General features: G+C 61.0%; 1 protein-coding gene across 5 annotated transcripts in view; it reads right to left on the bottom strand.

Annotated features, from left to right (window-relative positions):
* NFIC (nuclear factor I C) overlaps positions 1 to 11,915 on the bottom strand; it is a 67,741-nt gene extending 55,826 nt beyond the window's left edge. For 3 of the 5 annotated variants that reach the window (XM_053930489.1, XM_053930490.1, XM_053930491.1), the window contains exon 1: positions 5,205 to 5,350. In XM_053930489.1, coding sequence (XP_053786464.1) covers positions 5,205 to 5,234 — 30 coding nt within the window. In that variant the 5' untranslated portion in view covers positions 5,235 to 5,350. Of the gene's footprint in view, positions 1 to 5,204; positions 5,351 to 11,555 lie in introns of those variants that run through there. The other 2 variants (XM_024569231.4, XM_024569232.4) reach the window with 2 other exon arrangements.
* Between the last annotated feature and the right edge of the window lie 1,527 nt (positions 11,916 to 13,442).

Raw genomic sequence — 13,442 nt, 5'->3', positions numbered from 1 at the left:
GTGGTGTGAAGAAAGTTAAAGGAGTTTGAGGGGGCCAGGGAATCCCTTGGGGGTTGTTTCTGAGCTGGGGGTGCATAGGGAGGTCTCTCATAGGAGAGGACACTTGAACGAAGACCTGAAAGATGACGATCAGAGCAGCTTTCCAAGTGGAGAGAACAGCACCAGCACATGCAAAGGCCTGGAGGCAGAGCCGTGCCCAGTGCTTTATGGGAACAGCAAGGAGGCAGGTGAAGCTACAGCAGAGTGAACAAGAGGGAGAGCGGAGGGGTGAGGGCAGGGAAGGGACCGGGGCTGGTTGTGCAGAGCCTTACTGGCCAGGCCATGGGGAGGAATTTGATGAACAGACCAGAGAGTGAACCCCCTGCACCAAACTGGCAAGGGAGTGTGAGCTGGGATCTCTGGCTTCTTGTCTGGTACCCCAGGGACAGCATGGGGGCTGAGCCAGAGGCGTGGTGTTCGAGACAGGGTCCAGGAGGTCGTGCCTTTTGGAGGCTGAGTATTTACTGTGCCCACTGTCTGGAAGGAGAGACGGAGGCACTGAGTCGAAGCCACTGGTCCAAAGTCGCACAGCCAGGAAGGAGCAGAGCTGGGACGTGGACCTGAGCCCCTGTAACTGTGGGCCTCCTGACTCCTCAGCCCCACTGCTGGGCCCTTGGGGCTCCCCAGCAACGCCCACTCTGCTCTCCTATGGTCTCTCTGAACTCTGTGTGGCTCCCTTCCCCTGCTCCATCCTGGGCCACAGGCCAGCACCACCTTCTCCTCCTGGGAGGGGGGGCACTGTCCTCCACTGTCCCCTTGTTTCCTGCCCGGCCGGCCCCCCAGAGTGCAGCCCCTTTAGGAGAGGGGTTTGATCCGTGTTGTTCACTGCTGTGTCCCCAGAGTCCAGAGCAGTGAAGGAACAATCTCATCCTTTGCCTGTTGGCCCCCTTCGCACACCCCAGCTGAGAAAGGCTGCTGGTACCCACCTGGTCTGGCCACGCTTGGGAAGGCCCTGGACAGGGCTGGCCTGGGAGGAACAGTCAACAGAAAGACCCTCGTGGGTCAAAGCTCCCGTTTTTCTGGGGTCACTGCTATCACAATTATCTGTTGTCTACTGTACCCCAGTCACTGTACAAAAGGGGAAAGAATCAGAGGAGGCCTAACTGTGTCCCGCTGGGGAGCCCGGGGAGAGAGGCTGAGGCCCAGAGAGATTCAAGCGCCTTCTGTCAACTGGCAGAACCATCCATCCGTTCCCTGTCTGTCCATCCATCCATCCATCCATCCAAATATTTATGAACGCCGACTGTGCGCCAGGCCCCGTGCCCAGCACCTCAGAGGTGTCCTGCTTCCCTGAATGCTCGGGCAGCCCGAGGAGTTGAGGGTCACTGGTCACTTCACTGCACTGGGAGGGCTCCGTCACCACCCAGAGTCACACAACTGGAAAGGGGACTCCATTCTGAGCCTCCTGAGCAAGGTTTGCATGCAGATCTGAGGCACCCTAGGTGTCTGCGGCCCGCCCCCCATCTTCGGATGCATCTGGGTGGGGGTCCTGTCCTCCCAGGTGTGGTGTGAGTGTGCATGGGAGTGTTGGGGTGCCCGTGCATTACGACTGCAGATCAGCATGAGCCCAGGTGTGTGAGCCTGAGCAGGGGCTGCCTGGGGCAGGAGGCCCCAGGACTCAGCATTTCCCATCCATTTTATCCTGAGACGGGGAGGGAGGGAGGGAGGCTCAGGCAGAGAGAGAGAAGTGACAGACAGAGGGAGAGAGACAGATAAGATGAAGGAGGGAGGGAGGGAAGGAGGGAGGAAGAGGGAAAGGGAGAAGAAGGGAGGGGGAGAAGAGAAGGGGGAGGGGAAGGGGGGGAGAGAGACAGAGAGAGAGGGACAGAGAGAGGGAGAGAGAGAGAACGAGAACAGAGAATGCTGACTAGGCCAGAATCCCAGCTTGGAGATTTACAAGGCGCTGGGCCCTGGTGCTGAGGCACCTCCACTGCAGGGAGAAGGGAGGGGGAGAGATACAGACGCGGAGAGAATGGGGGAGACAAAGACCTGGAGCGAGGTGGTGCCTTCTACAGGGTGTAGTGGGCACACAGGGAGACCCCACCCGCCTAGGTCTGGCTACCCAACCAGAGGCACCGGCTGCACTGTGCTGTCCTGGGCAGGCCCTGGCCCTTTCTGGTCTTGGCCCCCTTCCCAGCCCAGAGGCGCTGGGGAAGCCTGACCCTCACACCAGGCCTAGACCTCACTGCATTTTGCCTCCCCCTCACTCCCATGGGAGGTGCTTAATAAAGATCTATTAAAAGAAACAAAAGTGGGGCCCTCTACCAGCCTCAGTCTCCCTGCTGGAGAAATGGCAGTAAAGGGAGTGCCTCCCAGAGAAGGACCCAGGTGAAGGAATGAAGGAAAGAATGAATGAATGAGGGAGGGGGCCCTGGCGGCTACACTTGCTGGCTGTGGCCCCGGGGAATCCTGGGCACTGCAGCCAAGAGAGATTTGGCCCCAAACCCGGAATAACTAACGTGGCGGTGGCAGCAGGCATAAGGGAGGCAGGGAGGGAGGCCCAGAGTGGGGCAAGCGCAGAGAGGCCGGCCTTCCCGCCGGCAGGATTTATGGAAGTAACGGCTGCTCCACACAGTTCCTCTTAAGAGTAAAAGTGAAAAAGCGCTTGAGTCACCACCATTGAAACAAGGACAGGGCTCCCAGAATACTTCAGGCCCACCACCACCCTTTGGTGGGCAGGGCCGGGGGCACAGGGCAGCTCCCGCCAGAGCTGCAGCCCCCGAACCCGTCTCAGCTCCTAGGAGGATCCGGGTCAGATCAGTCGCATCAGCTAAAACCGAGCTATTTTAGGCCGGACTCAGGTTGTAAAATTAGTCAAGTCAAGAGGGGAGATGGAGGTCCCGAGACAGAGAGACACAGGGAGAGACACACGGGGCAAGGAGAGACACAGAAACGGGGGACAGACAGTGAGAAACGGAGGTGTGGAGATGGAGAGAGGGACGACAGAGACAGAGACAGACGAAATGACAAGGAGAGAAAGAGGCAGAGAGAGACAGGGAGAACAGAGATGGAGGGAAAGAGACAGGGAGAAAGAAAGACAGAGAGAAATGGGGTGGGGGCAGATTGGGGAGCCTGAACCAGACAACCAGGGGCGGGGTTCCTGCAGGGGCGGTCAGGGTCCTCCCAGGTCCCCCAGCATGAGACTCCAGACCGCACTGGGCCTGCAAGGAGCTACAGGGATTAAACTGAGGCTTGGGGCAGGGGTGCTTCCTTCCAGGGTGGGGGGCACATGGGAGAACGAACAGAAGAGGGGAGCCCCTGCGCTGGGGTCGCTCCCTCCCCACCCCAGCAGGGAGCGCTCTGGTTCTCTCTGCCTGTGTCTGTCTCCTCGTCTCCGGGTCCCTTGCGCCCAGCAACCTGATTTTTGTGACTTCACGAGAGTCACCTGGCTGATCTTGCCCTGCCCCTGGGGAAAGCCATGCCCAGTGAGTGCCCAAGTTCACGGGTGATGCCAGGGCTCTGGTTCTCCCTGCCACCCTCTCTCTGCAACGTGGATAGAGACCTGTCTCCCAGCGTCCTGATGGGGGAATTCCAGGGCGCAGTGACAACAGGCGGCCTTCCAACCTCCTCGCCTGGAATAGCCTTCCTTTGCCTGCCCCCCACCCCCTCCCCCGGGGGCCATGGGTCTAGGAGTGCGCAAGAAGGGCAGAGGGGGCAGGGGCACCCAGAGCCACCCAGGCCACCCACCCCCTTAGGCCTGAGCCGGGGAGGCCTAACGTCCCGCAGCTACTAGACTAGGACCCTAGATGTTATCGGGGAACTTCAGGACGAATGGGAGATTGAGATGGGCCAGTGATGGCTCTTTGAGGGACCCCCTCCAAAAGTTGCTCAGAGAGGGAAATGGAGGCCTGCAGAGGGGCCGGGACTTGCCCAAGGTCATCCAGGAGGTCGTGGGCAGGATAAGCCTGAGACCCCCCTCAGCACCAGCCCTCACTGCCTCTGCCTAAAGCCAGGAACTCCTCAGCGGGTGCTGGAGGAGGCCAGTGACGAAGGTCCCACCGCGAATGGGGGGGACCCCTGGCAGAGACTGACAGTCTCCGGGGCCAAACCCGACATCGGCGCTCTCCCACACTGCTCCTCAGGACGCCCAGGACCGCACTTCACAGTTTGGAGGCCATACTGCATCTCTCTCCAGAAACTGCCTTAGCCCCGTGTCACCTCAAGGGAAACTGAGGCCTGAACCCCATTGGCCTACAGACACACAAGGACTTGGGGTGGGCCCGAAGCTGGAAGGTAGAACCAACAGAAGGGTGGGTGTTGTCTGGGAGGGAGCAGGGACGGTCCCCGGTGCGGCCTGCGGAAGGGACGTCCCTCCACCCCATCTTTGTACCAGGGCTTAGCCTGGGAGTGTGGTCAAGGGTGAGAGGCTACGGAGGGGGCAGGGGCAGGGGCAGGTGCTGGCGGGCAAGGGCGTGAGCAGCACCGCAGTGCCAGCCCGACCCCGGAGTGCAGGCCTCTCGGCTCCTCCCGGCTGCGGCTCAATAACCCCTAAATCGATGCGGCGAAAACATCGGGATGGTGGTGGGGGCGCGGGGTTGGGGGGGAGCGGGAGACCGAGCCGGGAAGTCGAGCACCCCTCCCCCCACCGCTGGTACCTCCAAGTTCGCGCGCCCCCTCCCCCCTCCATGCACACGTGGGCCAATAATGGGGGAAAAAGCAGCCGGGGCTGGAGTGACGGGGCGCAACCTTGGTGAGGAGAGGGTCCCGGGAACACACCAAGAGTGCTGGGGAGCTCAGGAGCCAGCCAGGACCCCCTCAATTCTTCTTAGAGGTAGTCCCCGGTCCAGGCACGGGGTTCAGGCGGAACCCTGTCTTTGGAGGCGCCCCTCAGACCTTCCCGAGTGGATGGGGGAGCTCATCCTGCCTTGGGGGGGAGCGAACCTGCAGCCCGCGCCCAAACGTCCGGGACTGGGGGAGGTCCTGGTCGCGGGGAGGGGGGTCGAGCGGCAGAGCTGGAATCCGGGGTGAGTATATGGGGTGAAGGAGGAGGGTCCCGGCCCAGCCCATCCCCCACTGGCCCCTGGTCCGTGTTGGGGGGCATCCCGGCCCGGGCCGCCGGAGGACGCGTGCCTTTTTCGTCCCGCCTCCTCGGGCTTCCAAACTCCGAGGCCGGGATGCGGGGAACGCGGGACCCGGTGCGCGGGCGGCGTGGGCGGGGGGCATACCTGGGTCAGGCAGAGCGGGGACGAATACATCCCGGGCGCGGCGGGAGGCGCAGGGCCGGCCGGAGCGGGCGCGCTGAACTTACTGAGTCATTTTTCCAACCCCCCCCCCCCCCCCCCCGCGGCCGCGGCCGGCGCGCGCTCCTAGCCGCCTCCTCCCTCGATCTCCCTCCCTCCTCCCTCCCGCTCTCTCCCTCCCTCTCTCCTGCGTCTCTCACTCCCTCTCTTCTTTTCCTGCCCCCCACCTTCTCTCTCCCTCTCCCCTCCTCCGTCTCAGTGTCTCTGTCTCTCCTCCCTCTGGCAACCTCCCCCTCCCTTCCCCCCAATTTCTCTCCCCTCCCTCCCCCCAATTTCTCTCTCCTCCCACCCGAACCTCCCACTTCTCAACATCCAACTTTCAAAGAAAAGAGGGAAAAAAAGAGCGCGAACGAGGAAGGAGAGCCGCTCCCCTCATGCCTCATGAACCCCATTATTGCTATTATTACGAATTTCTAGCCGCTGGGCTCGGGACACCGGATGGGGACCCGCAGCCGTAGTCAATGAGACTGCAGAGGGTCCCCCAGGACCGCCTGTCCAAGTCAGGTGGGGAGGGGGCGCTAGGCTGTTGCTGGTCTTTTGGGGGCAGGAGGTGGATTTTTATGACCCCCCCCCAACCCGCCCGGAGCTGGCCGGGAAGTTGGAGAAACGAGCCAAGGGGGTGGGGGGGGGGTGGAGAATGAAGCAGTGACGTGTGCAGAGGCCGCGCAGCGCGCGGAAAGCCCTTAAAGATGTACGTCCCGGGGTGCATGGCAGGAAAAGGGTCTCCTGCACCCTCTCCTCCTTGGTCCCCGAGAGCCAGACAGGGACTGCAGTGCCCGGGCAGAGGGGCTTGGCTACGACTACGCCCCCAATGGCCGGAGGGACCCCAGCAGCTAACCAGGAGCGTCTAAGAATCTGCTCTTTCTTCGTTGGCCAGCACCAAAGGGGAACCGGGTAGGGAGTGGCTTTGGCCTCCCCCCTATGTCTCCCCCGAATCCCAGGAGGAATTCGTCTAGAAAGAACCTCAGGCTGGCCAGATAAACCCTTGCAGCCTCTTCCGGTTGTCCACGGATTCCCATCAATCCTAGCCACGTGCCCATTTCAAAGATCGGGAAACTGAGGCACAGCGAATGGCTTGGAGTCAGACCATCTGGCCCAGAAGCCCACTTCTTCAAGCTCCATTGTTCTCCCTCTAGAATAATTAAGCACAGACCTGCGGTCCCCCAGTCTGAGCCCCCAGGGTGCCTGACAACCTTGGCCTCAGGGCACCTGGCCTTAACTCTCCTCCTCCCAGGTTCACTCCCTCAGTCCTCCCAGCCTGGCTCAGAAGCTGCCTAAGCCCTCCTTCCCACCTCGCAGACTAGGGGGCCATGGCCCCTTGCTTCCATCCTGTGCTGTCCTGCTCTGTAAAGCGGCCTAGCAGTGCCCACCCCATAGGGTCAGTTGGCATAAGGACAGTGTTACTTAGCAGAGCTTTGACTTCCTTTCAAATGTGCCCCCAAGACGTCGTTAGAAAGCTTGGCCATTTTTACTAGTTTCTCTGAACATCCTGAGGCTAATGACACCCTGTTACTAACTCAGGGCAGCTGCCCCACTCCCAGGGCGCCAAAGCTGCCGGCAGCCCCGGTATTTCCCTGTACCGCAGGGGAGAAGACTGAGGCCCACAGAGCGAGGCCACTCGTCCAGGGCACCCGCAGCACGCGCTCCGTGGTCCCAGTGTGCTCCTCCCCGCGTGTGTCTGACAGTTATTCAGGCAGCACTTAGCACATCCTGAGCACTTCACAAATGTTTTTGAAACTCCCCACTGTGCAGCTGTGGTGGGCACTTCAAACCCCGGGATGAAAGGGGGAGGCAGGGGTCCAGGAACCCAAACACCAACACAACATAGAGCGGTACTTGATCACTGAAGAAAATGCTGGGAACACAGATGGCAGAATCCCCAATCCAGACATTTAAATGCGAAAGTGTACTTCTGAGCATTCTCCTCGGACTGCCCCCTATCCCTGCCCTGCCTGCAGCCTTCATGTAGCAGTTGAGGTTCCTTTCCAAGGTCAAGCACAGACTGCACCTCTTGGAACTCAGTTTCCACATCTGTGAAATGGCAACATTAGGACTCACCTGGGAAGGCTGGGGAGACGGGAGTTCTTGAGGTAATGTGTGTGGGGACTGTGTTAATATTGTTAGTTTTAGTGGACGGTAGAACCTTCTGCAAGTTCATTAACAGCAACTGTATGCACATGCATACACACATATGTATACATACACACAGGAGTGGGCAAAAGTAGGCTTACAGCTGTAATACATTCATTAATAAAGAATACAAGAATAAACCGTGTTTCATATACTCACAACTGCAAACCTGCTTTTGCCCACCCCACGGTTCAGGCAGGAGAGGCCCCTGCAGTGCACATAGTAGGACCACAGCAGGCCTGTTGGGCTGCAGGGTCGCACCTAAATCTGTATCTCCTCCAGCCAGCAGCTTAACCTTTCAGTGTCCCAGCTTCCCCCTCTGTGAAGTGGGGCGATCAAAGATAGTGCCCACCCCCTCAATGTGGGTAAATCAGCGAGAGGGGGGACAGGGGTTAGAACAGTGCCTGTACATAGTGGTCTCTTAACAAGGCAACTGGTGAATTTGGACCTGCATACGGAAGGGCCCAGAATAGGGGTGCATGATTTAGCTCCTGGCATTTTGGAGCACAATTGAGCTCATTTGTTAAAAATTAAAAATGCATTCTCCCTAGAATTTGCTCTTAGGCTTCTCTGTAACTGTCCCAGATACACAGAAGACACACTACAGACGCACAGCAGTGTTGACAGCAACTCTGCAGCACTAATGCCAACCATTTGGAGGCAGCCACCAGGTGTCCATCCGTGTGGCGCCAGTTTGACATTGCGGGTGTGGGCATGGGCTGGAGTACTACACAGCTTCGTAAAAGAACCAGGGGCTCCCAATGGAGCCGTCTCCAAGAGACATGCTGGGGAAAGCAAGGTCTGGACCAGATTCCTCCCCTCACTGCATGCCAGGAACACCCCTGGTCGTGACCATCACAAATGTCCCCAGACATTGCCCAGTGTCCCCCGGGAGCAGGACCACCCCTGGTTGAGAACCCCTGCTGTAGACTCAAGCCAGAAGACTCAAGATCTCATTTGAGATTGAGGGAAAAAAAAAACACTTATGTATCCTCTGAGATAAAAGCTACCCTTTATAAGAATATACAAGTGTCCTTAACAAGAATGTGGACCTGTCCCACCTGCAGTTGCTAAGACAGAGCTGGATGACAACAGGACCCCCCTGGACTGGAGTCCCACCACGGTGGCGGGGGGGGGGGGTGAGGAAGGTGCCATGTTCAGGTGTGAACTCCCCTTAAATGTTCATGAATGGCTTGTGTAATTAAAAAGTAAACTTTGAAAAGGCAAGAGGCATTCACTAGCACAGGCAGGGACGACAGGAGCCCGAGTAATAGGAGCCCAAGTGGCGACAACACAGAAGCCACACCCGGAGAACGAGGACACAGCGTGGGGACCGTTCCAGTCCCCTGTGCACTCGAGGGAGGGTCCTGTGTGTTTCCGTTTTGTGGATGAGAAACTGAGGCTCTAGCAGGGGACGTTCCGGTCCTTGGTGGTGAGAAGTAAAGGCTGGCTATGACACTAGGGCTGGCGCAGTCACAGACACACACACACAGTGACACACAACACACAGGCCACAGGTGCACACAGGCACATGCCACCGTGCCGCACAGTTTCACACATAGAGACTCAGACGTACAGGTCTGTCGTGACACACAGACACACAGTGACACCAGAAAAGCACATGAAGACAGCTCACAGACACACACTCAGACCCACACATAATATGTGTGCACACACCCACACAAGTGCACACACAACCCCAAACACAACACAGGTACACTCACCCATAATCACCCAATCACGCCCAAACACGACACATGCTCACCAGCAGCACACACACCCACAACAGAATCTAGTATTCATACACACGCACACGTGCAAACCTGCACGCAGTGACACACGGCACAGCACACTCCTATTCCCCCCACACCTGGGGTCCTCCCTCTCCTGCCGGTGGAGGTGTCTGTGTGTATTTGTGTCTGTGCGTGTCAGTGTGGGTCCATGTGGCTATGTGTGCACCTCTGTGTGTGCACAGATTTATGTACATGTGTGGCTGTGACCAAGCACTTCTTGAGGGTGTGTTGTGGGTGTATGCTTGTGAACACACACCAAGGCGTGTGCATGGCTGTGGACCCCTGGACACCTGGAGAAAGTGGGGATGGGGGCGAGTGTGGAGCAGGGCAGACCATGGGTGTGTGACTGCAGGGGGTATGCTGGGACAGGGCTGCCTCTGAGTGCTGGCAGCTGGCAGGGGCAGGGGCTCAGCAAGGTAGGTGAAAGGGCTGATGGGAGCATGCGACCCTGAGTGCTGGGTGTGTATGTACCCCTGTGTCAATGTGGAACCCTTTTCCCAAACAGCCCCTCCCAAAATAGGTTGCAGGTTTTAAGTAAAAAGCAGGGACTTGGCCTAGCCTTAGGGCTTTCATATTTGGAAAATTATATAAAGGCCCTGGGGTGGGTGGGGGTTACAGCAGGGATTCCCCTGGAGGGTAGAAAATAACACTTTGGACCTCCCACCCCTGGCCTGGTCCTCGGCAAGCGCTGGGAGGCAGGACTGAAGGGGACGGCCCCCATCCTGGAAGGTGAGAGGGTCTCCTTGGCCACCTGCTTGGGCCCAGACAGCCCCTGCGCTTCAGTAACCAACCCTCCCTCAAAACCTCGGCTGAAACGGAGGTGGGGACCCCTGCCGCCCTGCCCCCCTCCGGGGCAGGTCCGCGCGCAGGCGCGGTTCCTGGCAGGCGACATCGCTGCCACCCAGTGATCGCGTCCCAGTGCCACCTCGAGCCTAAACCTCAAACCAGGACCACCTGGGTCCACGCCCTTGGGGACCTCGAGGCAGGGAGGCAGTGGGGGGATGGGGTGGGGTGAGATGAGGGAACAGGGTTTTGGCAAGGTAGAGGAAATACCAGCCCCCCACCCAGAAGCCCCGTGGCAGGAAAAAAGGAGCTGGAGGGGCCAAGGGGAGAGTGTAGACCTATCCCCACGACAGTCACTCAGCGCCAGTCACCTGCACACAGAGACACCGAACTGTCCCCTGGGATGCAGCCACACGACACTGTTCTCCACTCACCCACAACCCCCTAACCGTCACACACACGGGAACACCCCACACGGTCACCCAGGGACATCACTGCCCCCAGGGACATACAACGCAGCCACACAGCTTCACAGCACCATTACCCAGGGACACACGGCACAGTCACCCAGTTACTCTAAGACACACGCACACTGTCCCAGAGACTCACAATGCTCTTACACACGCGACACAACACACCCAGCCACGTGGATGCGCAGACACATAGAGGACCGGACACATCAGAACCCATGTACCCACGCACAGGGACGCAACCACCTGGCTGCACAGACCCGAGAACGCATCGCCGGATTTCCATGCTGACCCATTAGGAAGCTCTGGAGCCCTGAAATGCACCCCTCGAGCGCGGATGCCACCGACACCCGGAGACCAGACACCGGAATCCTCAAGTGTAGGCACCTAGGCTCGCTGGCCTGAGGTGCTTGGGGCCGAGACCTGGTGACCCCTCCCGCCTGAGACCTGGCGTGCGCCGCAGCCCGGCTGGGGTCAGCCTGTGGGCGGAGCTCAGACGGCGTGAGGGCAGGCCGTGGGGGCTGCCCTTGCGCGGCGCCAAGCGCCGCCGCCCGCCGGACTCCAAGTTCAAGGCGCCCGGCGGCGACCGTGGCGCGCTCTCCGCCCCTCTCCGCAGCGGCCATTTTCCGCTAGCTGGCGCGCCGCGCTCACCCGGGCCGGGGCACCCCCGGGAGCCACCGCGACCCCCGCCCAACCGGGCGACCCCTCCCTGGCTCCGCTCCCCGGTGGGCTGCGCGCTCTGGGGTCGTGCGCCCCGGGCCTCATCCTCCCTCCTCCCGCCGTGCCGGACAGGGGGCGGGGGCCCGGCCTGGTTGAGGGGCACCCTCTCCCGGGAGCCCCGCCCTCCCCGCCAATTCCGCGGCGCCCACGAGGGGCCCCCCACTTGGGATCCCCCGCTGCGCCCTGCGCGCCAGCTCCGCCCCCAGCCGCGAGGGGGGCACCGGCGGGCGGGGGTCCTGCGGCGGCGGTCGGAAGGGGGTGTCCCCGCATCGAACCCTTCCTTGGGGCGGCCCCCCCCAGACCTGGCAACTTTCGCCCGGAGCCCACGCACCACCCCAAAAACTCCCCGGGCGAAAACGAAAGTGGGGGCGGCGACGTACCATGGCGCTGCTGCGAGGAGGCGAGGCCGGCGCCGGAGCGAGCGCGCTCGGTCCCCGGCGAGGGGGGGCCGGAGGCGGCGGGAGGAGGCGGTGAGGGAGGGCGCTCGGGGGAGGGAGCGAGCGCGCCTGGGAGGGGGCGCGCCGCGCCCGCCCCCCGGGTCCGTAGGACCCTCCCCTCGGCCCGCCTTCCCCGGCCCCGCGCGCCGCCCGCTCCTCAGGCCGCTGGACTCTCGGGCCCCGGCTGCGGTAGCTCCATCCCCGGCCCGGCCCGCGCCAGCGGAGGCCGGGCGAGCGGCCGCAGCGGCGGGTCGTGGGGCCCGGGGCGGGCTCTCGGCGGACTGAGCGGATCCACCTTCTCCGCGGCGCGCGCGCGCTCACACACGCGCACACACACACGCAGAGGGCTGGGGACACTAGCGGCCCGGGCCTCCTTCGCTCCGACTCGGTCACCACGCACACCGACGCGCGCAGACCGGCACACTAGGTGCTTGCAGCGCGTACAGACACAGCCTGCGGGTGTCATCCAGACACACGGGGACCCACGCGCACAGCCTATACGGTGTCTAGGATGCACACCTCTTGCAGAATGCCACCAACACAGATTCACACTGACAACCTGCGAGTGTCACCCAGACAGACACGGGGGCCCACATGCTCACAGCCTTCGGGGTGTCACCGAGACACCCAGAGCCTGAGTTGGACTCACAGCCTGAAGGGTGTCACCCCGACAACAGAGACTGACAATCATGGAAAGACACTCCACACCTGGGACTGACCCACAAGTGATCCCCAGGACCCCTCCCCTGGGCCATCGCTCCAGGCACTCTGGCCCGTGAGTGCAGGTGTACCGGATACACATAGCCACAAACACGTACAGCTGGGAGACCGGACAGATGGGGACACAGACAGACTCCGAGGAGGCGCGACAGACCTGGGGGGGCAGGGGTCCCCTGGGGGTCACGCAGGGGCTTCAGGCGGGTCGGGGGGCGGGGAGCGCTCTCGGCCGCTCGATAGGTGGAGGAGGGATCGGGCGCCCCCTCCCCGGGTCAGGAGTAATGGCGAAGTCCCCGCAGCGGGGGAGGGTACGGGCCAAGGAGGGTCAGCGCCTCCACCACTGCCGCTTGGGCGGCTGCGGGCTGGGAGGCGGTGCCGCAGCGCCCCCCCCCCCGCCCCCATCACACACACAACCTCAGCGCTCTCCCGCAGTCCTCCCTTCTCAAGCAGCCGCAGAGTAGGAACCGCCCCCTTCCCCCCTCCCCGCTCTGCGTCTGGCGCAGCTGGGGAACGATAGGAGGGGGGCTTTCCCGGGCCTGGTGGGATGGAGAAGATTCCGTATAGTATTTCTGTCTGGGTTTCCCCCTGCCTGCGACCCCAGTTCCCTCCAGGAATTTAGGGACCCCTTTGGGGAAGTGGTTTCCAGCTCCCCGATGGAGGGCATCAGGATTTAGGGTGGGGGCAGGTAGCACCCCAAGAGTAGAAAATCAGACCTTGGACCACCCGTCTGGAGCCATGACTGACTCTGGGGGCTTCTGATAGTTGATTCTGTGCTTCTGTGCGATGCTGCTCGCCCCTGCCCCTCGCCTGGGAAGGGGAAATCACAGACAAATGGGGTGACCATAGCCTTGCCAACATAGTAGATGCTCACTAAGTGTGGGCTCCGTGTAGCCAGTCTCAACCATCCAGGGGCATTCACTCTGACACGAGGCTTTCTGTTTCATCTGCACAGTCCTCTGTGCATTTTTCAGAAGAGAAAAGTGAGGCCCAGAGAGGGAAACTCATTTTCTTTGGGTCAGCCAGCAGGCCTTCTTTAGGGTCCTCCACTGGTGGGAGTGGGAAAAGTTCTGGAGGCAGCCTCCCCTCTCCCAAACCTGAAGTCAGAGAAAGCAG

This window comes from Desmodus rotundus, chromosome 9, assembly GCF_022682495.2.
Source record: "Desmodus rotundus isolate HL8 chromosome 9, HLdesRot8A.1, whole genome shotgun sequence".
NCBI lineage: Eukaryota > Metazoa > Chordata > Mammalia > Chiroptera > Phyllostomidae > Desmodus > Desmodus rotundus.
The sequence above is the reverse complement of the archived record's forward strand: the minus strand, read 5'-3'. Positions and strand labels throughout refer to the sequence as shown.